The sequence below is a fragment of the Hippoglossus hippoglossus genome, chromosome 23 (assembly GCF_009819705.1).
Source record: "Hippoglossus hippoglossus isolate fHipHip1 chromosome 23, fHipHip1.pri, whole genome shotgun sequence".
Lineage (NCBI taxonomy): Eukaryota > Metazoa > Chordata > Actinopteri > Pleuronectiformes > Pleuronectidae > Hippoglossus > Hippoglossus hippoglossus.
Window position 1 is genome coordinate 4,988,722 of NC_047173.1, and position 10,296 is coordinate 4,999,017.

Genomic DNA, 10,296 nt, shown 5'->3' on the forward strand with positions numbered 1-10,296 from the left:
GTTTGAAGGGTTATCATTAACAGCAGCACACGGCAGCGTTTTATAAAACGTAGGGACCGTTTTGAAGGGCAGTGATTCTTTAATACACTTCATGTCTGAGTTTTACATTAATTGCTCCTTTTAAGGCTTAGCAACAACTGTGCACAGTTTGCATCATTCCATATAAGCTCTCAAAGGGAAATGTTTGTAATTGGCACATGATGATCAGCTTAATGGTTTAATACTAGCATCCTCCAAGTGTTTGTATTCAGAAGGTGGATGGAGGATTTTCCTGTTCATCAGTGGGCTCATTCATTCTAGTTTTTTTTAAAAGCATAGTTCAGTTTTAGATACTCAAAGTTCAATTACTTCAAATGGACACAGTTCATACTTGATAGTTCTGTCCCAGTGGAGAAACATTAGTGCCAAAATTACATTTTGATGATGCACCTTTTTAGTTTGTAACCTGACCTCTGTACTTTATCATTTTTATGCTATAAATGTCTGTGTTTGTGTGTGGATCTATTTACTTGTGTGAGGACACTAGACAAAAAACATGAAAACCTTGGAATCTTTAATATCTAAATACTGATGTTGAAATGTCTTTAAGAATGACAAACAGTATTTAATTTTAAAATTCTATACCTTAAAAATAAGTAGTTTGACACATGTATATTAACACATATTTATTAAGATGAGGAGCAAGACGAGGAGTTGATTCTGCTCTAATCTTATTGTAAATATGAAGCTACATCTGCAGGAGCCCACAACCTAATGTTAGAATAAAGACTGGGAGCAGCTAGCCTAGATCTTGAGTAGCTACAGGAGACTACATCCATCTACCAACAGCTCTAAAAATAACCATCAAGCACGTTACAGCTTGTTTGACACAAAGTGTGAAAATGACAAGTTTTATAATGGATCATGTGCCAATTTCTGTGGCAGACACAGTAACTCCTTGTAGTCTCCACTATTTTTTTTTTTATTCCAGCTGAAGATGTACTGCACTGTTTCAGTTACTTTTGGACAGAGCAAAGTAAACAGTTTCCTAATGCTTCTGCCTAAATATCTGTACCGTCATGCTAAATGGAGCAACATGAGAGTATAGTAGCAATCCTCACTGTCCTTTGAAAATAAAGCAAATAGCCATATTTACCAAAGTGGCAAATTGGAAAGGGCTTGTCTTGACAGTAATACATTATCTGTTTTGGAAATGGAGAAACTACATCATAAGAATAGTAAATTCATTGGTTCTTTTTATGCCTGCCTTTATCTTTCAAAACATCTAATGTTGTAAACCTCCTGTCTACAGTTCAGGATGTTTTTATGTGTTCTAATTGTGATGATAGGATGGTCCTCCTCATCATTATGTCAGGAAATGAGTGGTTTGGGCCAGTGGAATGACAGTGGAATCCACAGTTGAAGGAACAAAAGCTGATCGTAGCAAAGTGAACGACTGAATGGACTGAGAATACTCTTTCTTTCTGTATGTGGATCATTACGGCTCTCATATTCTTATATCAAAGAACAAACAGTTGTCTGAAATTGTGAAGAAATTATAAATATGTTAGTCCAACCAATCATGCGTATCAACAACCTGACCTTGTGATTGCGGAGCGAAGACGGACAGTCTGGTGAAAATTCCCCAGAGGCCATCCCCTTTGACGGTCGGCGCCATGGAAACAAACAGCGATTTGCCTGTCACGCTGTCCCGGGTGGAAAGCTCATAATTACAAGAACATTGTGATGAGACAGAAATCGGGATTATAAAACAACAGGCCTCATCCTCACTTCTCTTTCAGCTAATAGATTTGACTCATTTTCAGAAATGAGAATTTAATAGATTTTCTTTTTTCTGTCAGGTGTTGAATCGACAGGACTGAACAAAAGAGTTAAAGGGGAAGAAAAGCACTGCAGAGGGATCTCCAAGCACACAGCTTACAACCTTGACAAACTGATTAGGTGGAAGAATACTTTGATGTGGCATGAAAGACACCATCTGCTTGTTGTACTGTCACACATTCGCAGTGGTAAACAGCTTCTGGTGCACAGACAGAAAGCGTTTAAGAAAATAAAGTTTTCAATGTCACTGCTAATGGAGAACAATTTAGACCAAATGCGGCAACATAAAGTCAACAAATAAGACAGAAGACAAAATGTTGTATTCAAACACTACTCGGATAATTGGGATTATGCAGGCTAAACCCTTTGCACAATTTAATGCCATGTGAAATATTCTGCCTCAACAAGCACATTAAACTGCTGCTCTGCTTTTACAGTTTAAAAGGGGTACTTTTTTAAAGAGCTGCATCAATGCTTGTTTACCTTCCACAAGTCAATGTTTTTTTCCGGTAAATTCTTTAGACTGGTATAGATACTCAAAAAACAGGACAGTGCAACCCAGCAATGACGAAGCTGTGGCTCTGTTAGAAAAAAATCCAAAAGACTTCAAGGTCACAGATGCTTAATTACAATGATGCTATCTCTAATGAACCAAATCGTCCTTGGCAAGCCACCATTAACAGCCGAGTGCCGGGGTCGTGGACATGGTTGGCAATCTCTGCGGGGGTTATGAGCCGCTTGCAAGAACAACATCTCAATCTTTTATGTGAACACAGACTGCACTGCACACATAGAAGCAGTTGGTTTCTGTCAGTGAGAAGAGGTCTTTAGGCGTTAATCAATACCACTGGTACACCATGGCAGATCTCTTAGTTCTACAGTAATATTACCTGAATTTAAGTCAGTCATTTAATGGAAGGGGTTTCTTTGTACAGACATGGCGATTCTGACCACTCCACTAAAGTTATTGTAATATTTGCTCTCCTTTTTTATCTCTGATTTCGGGCTCCACCAACTCTTGAGGGAAATATGTGGCTCTTTACCTGCAAAATGCTCCACTATGTTTACCAGCCAATCGCTGAATTCATTTGCCATTTGGTGCTGCGTGGGCAGCAGTGGCTTTAAAGCTTCTTTTTTTATTTTTTGTATGCCTGATGCTGCTGCAGTCAGGGTTAATGAGAGTAGTGGAGGTGAATCAAAACAGGAACGTTGTGGCTCATAAAGCCAAAACAATGAGCAGAGAGACACTAAAATGCTCCATATAACTCAGGTGAACTGCAGAGTGATAATACTCGGTGGGTGTTTCATTACTGGCAACCCCCTTTCACATGCCATGTTCGTATTTGAGCCATTGTTTTATTATTATTATATTATATTAATAATTAAGGTATTAAGGTATTATTTATAATGATCAGTGCAGCTTTATTCTGCTACCAGGCCATTTTTTTCCTGTCTTTTCAGGTGCAGCTTAAAAACTAAAAAACATTCACATAAATGTTTAATATGTATTCAGGGCATGTAATAGAATTTCAATGAGAAGACTAATAAAAGATAGTTCACCCCAAAATACAATTTCACTCATTATCTACTCACCACTATGCCGATGGAGGGGTGGGGGACGTGTTTGAAACACTTTTTGAGTTTCAGGGTGTTGCAGCCAAATCCAACACAATTCAAGTCGAATTTTAATGTCGGGGCTTACGGACACTGGGATGACACCACAGGCGCAGTATTGAGCCATGTCATGTTTGAAGAAGTGTTCACCAGTTACTTCAATTGTATTGGATTTGGCTGCAACCCTGTTTACCCCTAAAAGTCCAAAGGTGTCTCGTGGACTCAGACACTTCACCCAACCCTCCATCGGCATAGTGATCAATAGATAATGGGTGGATTTTCATTTTTGGGTGAACTATCCCTTGAATACGACCATCTGACACTCAGGTGTGAGGTGTATAAGGTGTATACCTTAAACGTAAAGTCATCATTTTTCATTCAAAGAAGAATTTGAGCCTGGTGGTTAACTTGGCTCTGACTCATTTGACCCTGACTTAAAGAATCCAGCTGTGGAAGAATCATTTGAGTCTTGTGGCGCTGATGCTTCCTCCTCCTCCTCCTCCTCCTCCTCTTCCTCCTCCACCTCCCTCTCCTCCTCCGGGCAGCATCCCCTCTCTCACTATTTGCGTGTTGGCTGCTGATCAGGTCCGTATTTACTCTCAGGACGACCCCTCCCGCAGCGACACGCAACCCGACCTGCAGGTGAGCAGTTCAGCCGCGGCTTCCCTGTTTCCCCCACCCCCCACTCCCGCACACTCTCGGCGGATTATCTGCATCGGTGGAAGCGACGAAATGAGCGAAGTTGCGTTTGGGATTTTTGGGATTCACCAGCGGGACGTGGAGACGATGCTGTGAAGAGGCAGCGGTGTGGGCGCGGAGGTGAGCTGTCGGCTGGGTCCATTGTTTGTTCTGTTTGGGTTCCACAGAAGTGGTGAGCCGCTGCCTGTTATCTCCCACTGAGCCCAGTCATGTGCAGGAAGACAACAGGAAAGGACAGAGTTTATTTCTAATAATAATGATAACAGTAATTATAGTGTTATTGAATAGTTTTCACCCACAACCAGTTTTCATTATACTCGTTTTGATTCACTTTCATTTCTTACATTATTTTATTATGTTCTGTTAACTTCACGAGGTATGAAACAAGTCCTCAGTATTAATTCATCAGCTTAACCGTGTTTGATTAATTGTCTTAGTTCCAGATGGTCAGGAAATATTCTGAATAATTTGATCCGAGCCAAACGTGACCTCATTGAAAGTCTCTAGTCAAACATTCTACATTCAGTTTCCAATGGCATAAAAACAATAAAAAGGGTGCATTACAGTTAGCCTATTCCTTGATTGATCCACATTTATTTTCTGTTGATATATAACCAATCAATTGGTTAAATGTTGCAGCCTCTAAACAATGTTCCACAGTTATACTCTGTGCTTGTTTACAGTTAATCTGCATGATTACTTATCTTATTAAATCATCATTATGTTCACAGCTTTGCAGTGAAAACAGCTGCTTGTGGACAATTTGAAAATTTGAGGCATGTAACTTATAATTGTTATAATTTTACAAACATTTCAGCATAGTACATATTTTGCATAATATAGCCTAATTGATCTGAATTATTAGCCTTTTATATTGAGCGCCATAATGATCTGCCAAAATTGATACTGAAGAGGGGAAGTGTCCAACAGATATTAAATATTAGAGGAATACCTTGTAAAGGGGGGAAAAAGGAATGAAAAGAATAGTTTAAAAAAACGTCTTGGCTAAAGCAAGCAGCAGACTGTAATGTGTTGGTGGGAAATAGGAGAGGAGTATGGATTACCAACATGTAGGGATTAAGTTACACTTGTTCTAGCAGTTTCTAACAGTTGTCAGGTGCAGATGATGCCAGCAGCGATCACTGATGGATTTAAATGTGGATCATTATTTATTTTTAGAGTTGCATTCATATAATGCCTTTCCCTGTGTTACATTTTCACTCATATGCTGGGACTATGTGTTCCTACTGTTTATTTACATTTGATTTATAATTTTGTCTTACTATAATAATATACACTGATCATCCATATCATTAAAAACTGGTTTTAACAGTGTGGCTGACTCATTTACCTATTAGAAATGTTCCTATGATTGAGGCATATTGTAGATTCTGTTAAATAGACAGTATGGTGATATATACCATTATAATAAGTTGTGGAAGAATAAAACATAAGAAGTTTAATTTCCATGTTCTCTGTATCTCCTTTGTTTTCTCTCCTCAGTTGATAAAAGCTGTCAATTATCAGATGCCTTTAAACCTGACATGTGTACACCCAGTGAGACAGTGACCTGAGGTCCCACCCTGAGGGAAGACCAGGATGCGCCCTATTGCGTCACAGCCTTTTGCCCAGACCAATGTTGGAGGCCGCCATTGCAACCCTCCTGCTGCAGCCTTGCTGCTCCTCCTGTGTCTTGGCTTCCCTCCCTCTGTGGCTGTGTGCCCACTCGATTGCATTTGTGCCAGTGATATAATTTCCTGCAGCGGCCGCAATCTGTCCACAACGCCCTTTGATCTACCAAGTTATGCCACACGGTTGGACCTGAGCCACAATGTTATCACTACCCTGCCAACAGATTGGATTCCCCAACAATTTGCAAGACTTGCTACACTGGTTCTCAGCCGAAACGCCATAAGCCAAATTGAGGTAAATGCTTTCAATGTCACGCCACATCTCCTGCACCTGGACCTCTCATCCAACCAAATAACAGCGCTGAACTTCTCCCTCTTCACTGGGTTGAAGGAACTGAAAGAGCTCCTGCTGTATGACAACCAGATCGTCCTGATCAATCCAGGGGCTTTCAGCGATCTTCACAGCCTGCAGAGGCTCTACCTCTCAGGGAACAGACTGAAGACTTTTCCCTTTGGGCTGTATTGGGAACCCGGAGGGCCCCGTAACCTGACCTTTCTTGATCTGTCCTACAACAGGCTCTCTCAGGTGCCTGTCCAGAGTCTGCTGTCTCTCACCCAACAAGGTAGCATTTATTTGCAGGAAAACCCTTTGGTCTGTGACTGTGCTTTACTCGCCTTACTTGAGTACTGGATGTGGAAACAGTACCATCCCCTGATGGACTTCAGAGATGGATACCCATGCATGGATGTTTCTGGACCTGGGCCTATTTGTAGCCAGCAGGGAGTGTCAAATACGCCCCTTGAGTCACAGACTAACCAAGAAGAGCCTGGTAAATGGCTGAGAGTGCCATGTCCAGGGTTGGCATCTTCAGCCCAGGAGGGCCTTGTGGTCTTCTGGGTTACCCCAAGGACTGTATTGAATTCATCAACAAATGATCCAAGTGCCCATTTAATAGTTCTCCCCAATGGCACCCTTGAAATCCAAGGAGCACTCATAGAGGATTCTGGCACATATGGGTGTGTGGTAGCCCGCCAGCGCCACTATGACCCCTACGAGTCTGTTGAGGTAACTGTTGTGATCGGAAACTTGAGCACTGCCTCTGCGAGTGGCTTGACACATCGCAGTGGCACAGAGCATTTCAACACTGCGTTCACCACCCTTGCTTCCTGTGTGGTCAGCATCATATTGGTGCTGCTTTACCTCTACCTCACCCCCTGTAGGTGCAGAGACAGCCGGGGTGGATCGAGAGGGTGCGGCGGGCGAGCCATCATTCTCTGTTCAGACCCCAGAGAGGCAGAGTCAGGAGAGCGGCGGTCAAATGGAAAGAGGGTGGCTTTCTTAGAGCCTCAAGCAGAGGACTCTGATATTGGCGGGTCCAAAACACCAGCAATGAACTTGGGTCATGTAACTACTGAAGGAATTCTCAAGAATGGAAGTAGGACTGTCCCACTGTCCCCCATAGATCCTGCTCAAATAGCATAGCAAGAAAATTACATTTTCCACACATGCATTCCTATAGTCTGAACCCAAATGCTTTTTTTTCAAAGTCTTGGTTCAGTACAAGGTGAAAACATCCATTTGATGTAAACTAGAGTACTGTGATTCTTGTGAAGTACTTTTCCACTGTAGGGTTTGGGTTGTTGTTCTGAAGCAGACTGTACAGTCCTTGTGTATGGGCAGAATATCAATCCTGTCTCAACTGAGCTGTAAGTGGGCTGTTTTTCATTCAGTTCATATGGAAATTGTGCAGCTACCAAGAGGAAATTATCACCGCAAAGATCAGAAAGATCATAATAATGTGGGAGGATTTTTAAATTGGGCAGAGAGGAATATTCACACCTGATTTGATAAACTGCAAGAGGCATTGATGGCTCTTATAAGGTATGTGCATTGTGAATGTTGCTGTCACAGAGACCTTTGTTATTTTCAATCCGTTGGTTTCCTTCTGTGGAGCATATCATTTCAACATGGCAGCCGTATATATGTGAAATTATCCGAGCTTTGTCAGGCCAAAATTTACCTGCTAATATAACAATGTGAAAGTCAAATTTGTATTTTGTAAAGACACAAGTGTTTTGACAGTGACACTTTTTGTGATCGTACCTTTTACAGTATTACATTGGATTGGTGAAAGTCATGAAGATGTCATTGAATTATAGACTTTCAACTTAAATTCAAGGGATTTAACAAAAATATAGCATTAATTGCTCAGGAATTAGAGCCATGTTTATACATAGTCTTTCCATATGCACAGTCTCACAAGTAACCAGTTTAAGGACAAGTTGTATTCTTATTGAATTCAAGCTGAAAGTCTACCCTTCATTCACATCTTTATGGATTGGTTTTAAATGCAATTTACTGTCCCAGTGCACTGTCCCAGTACAATACTCAAAAACACAGTAGTTGCTCATTGCACTGCTATTTGGTGGTTAGAAAGTAAGAACACAGACAGATAAACAGATTTGTTTTTAGTTTGACAAAATGCATTCAATGAACTGAATTCTCTTTAAAGTCTGGTTAACTCAAATGACAAACCCATTTCCTCGTTTTTTTTTTTAAAACTAAAAATGGGTCATTTGAAAAGGGGTCATTTGGAAAACTGGGACACATGTTGCTCATGCTGTTGTGAGACCTCATAAAGTCCCAGTCCACTCCATGACATTAGGGTAGAGACAAATTAAATCTGCATGGCTAGATAACCACTTGAATTAGAGTTTTTTTTCTCATAATATTTGTGGACTGTCACATTTAGTCTAATGAATAAGCATGGATCTTTTGCTTGACAAATGCCAGAATGAAGTATGAAGTACCAAATATATCAAAAAGTAATACTTCTAATAATGTCTGTAAATATAAAGACAGCATCCTGCATGCTTGTCAACCTGTTCCCTTTTCTTGCTGTTAAAATTGGACTTCCCCCCTCAACCTCCACCTTGTGGATTTGGGGCTCAGCCGTGAAGCCCCAGTCAGCCCAGATCAGTGACACAGAAATCAGAGGGAGGTATGCCAGCTCGCCCCAAGCCCTTCGTGACCTACATTCCTTTGTCCTCCTTGTCAGATTGTATAGGTGTGTGGAATCATTTCCAACGTGCCAAGAGTCTTGTTATAGTTTCCTTGGCTGTACATGTACACACTGTCAACTTTATATATTTGTTGTTCTGTTAGACACAGGATGCATTTTAAGTAGAAGCAGTGAAAGTACTACAATGACTGATATTTGTAGGGATGAAATAAACAGTTTCAATTTTGCAGCCTGCGTGTGTTCTTTTATCCCTACAAGCGAATATACCAGTGTTCAACTTGTTTAGTTCTTATCTTCAGCATTTTTGGCGTCTCTCTCTCTGGTCCGACCTTTTTTGGAATTACTCTGATGTGGAATGAAACGAGGCTTTTTCGGGTGAAAGATGAAAAGTAGTGTTACATCAGTAGGATTTAAGTATGACAAATAACCTCTTAGTGAGTCAACAAATCGCATTTTCAAAAATCCTCTTACAAGCCTTTCCAGTGTGCGTGGGGGAAAAAAAAAGGCAAAACCCAAACCTTTTTTTTTCCCTTGCACACTTGTTGGCCAATAGCTTTTCCAAGTGGAAAGACTATGTTGTGATGTCAAGGACACAAGGAGTGTTTCACGACTGCCTCATGCATTCATGGGTGAGAGGAAAATTTCAGGTGTTGAATGGAGGCTTCAGGTAGTGATGAATCCCATTGGGACTAATTTAAGAATCCCAACACTGTTCACCATGACAAGGTGCTTTCAAAGGTCAGCATTGTGACATTTGGAGAGAGTGCTGAGAGAGTGTGAACAAGTTTGCACTTTATTAAATTATATAATTTTAATGAATTAACATTTGTATCTGCAGAAAATAGCAGCTCTCATGTTTGTCGTTGTATTTTGAGTATTAGAGGTTCAAGTAACTCTCTTAATTTCATTTGTAGCCTTGTCTTAATTTCTTGCCTTTCTTTCTTTAAAGAGGATTAGTCTATACAGCTTAATCATGAGAATCAAAGGATGTATTTTTTTTAGCTTGACCTCTACTAGGGTTCTTTTGGTAATTTCTGACTCCCTTTTTTAATCTAGTGCATGTTCGCTTGTCCTGTGGTAATGCCGGTTGCAGCTTTCGTTCTAAAACTGTAAAAGTGACCTTGAGCCGTGGCAAGTAAAGACTGGCTGCGTGACTCTACAGTGGTGCAGATTCAGGGCTTCAAGAGCTGTTCACCTGTTTATTTTAAGTTTGGTGAAGCTTGACTCAGTACTTCAAACCCAAACTGGAGAATCAGTGGATTTTAGCGTTGTTGACAATGCGCCAGATGATGTGAATGTGCTGTTCTTGGGATTTACAATGTCACTTAATTTGACAAGTCCCAGCCACTGATGCTGGTTGCCTGTTTATTCAAAGTTTGTTGATCTTAATATTTAACATCGCTAGTCCAAATCACACCAGATTTCGACACTGCACTTCAACGGGCCAGTAACAATACACATGCCAAATGAAAAGGAGATTATAGGAATGGTTATTGACCTATGGCTTC

General features: G+C 40.7%; 1 protein-coding gene across 1 annotated transcript; it reads left to right on the forward strand.

The window, feature by feature from the left end:
* Positions 1-3,833: 3,833 nt before the first annotated feature.
* Positions 3,834-9,013, forward strand: LOC117757093 (amphoterin-induced protein 2-like). The gene is made up of 2 exons (XM_034577863.1): positions 3,834-4,254; positions 5,638-9,013. The coding sequence occupies exon 2, from the start codon at positions 5,734-5,736 to the stop codon at positions 7,246-7,248; it is 1,515 nt and encodes a 504-aa protein (XP_034433754.1). The 5' UTR covers positions 3,834-4,254; positions 5,638-5,733; the 3' UTR covers positions 7,249-9,013.
* Positions 9,014-10,296: the final 1,283 nt, after the last annotated feature.

Coding starts and splice junctions, on each gene's coding strand:
- LOC117757093 (XM_034577863.1), top strand. CDS start 5,734: ATGCGCCCTATTGCGTCACAGCCTTTTGCCCAGACCAATGTTGGAGGC.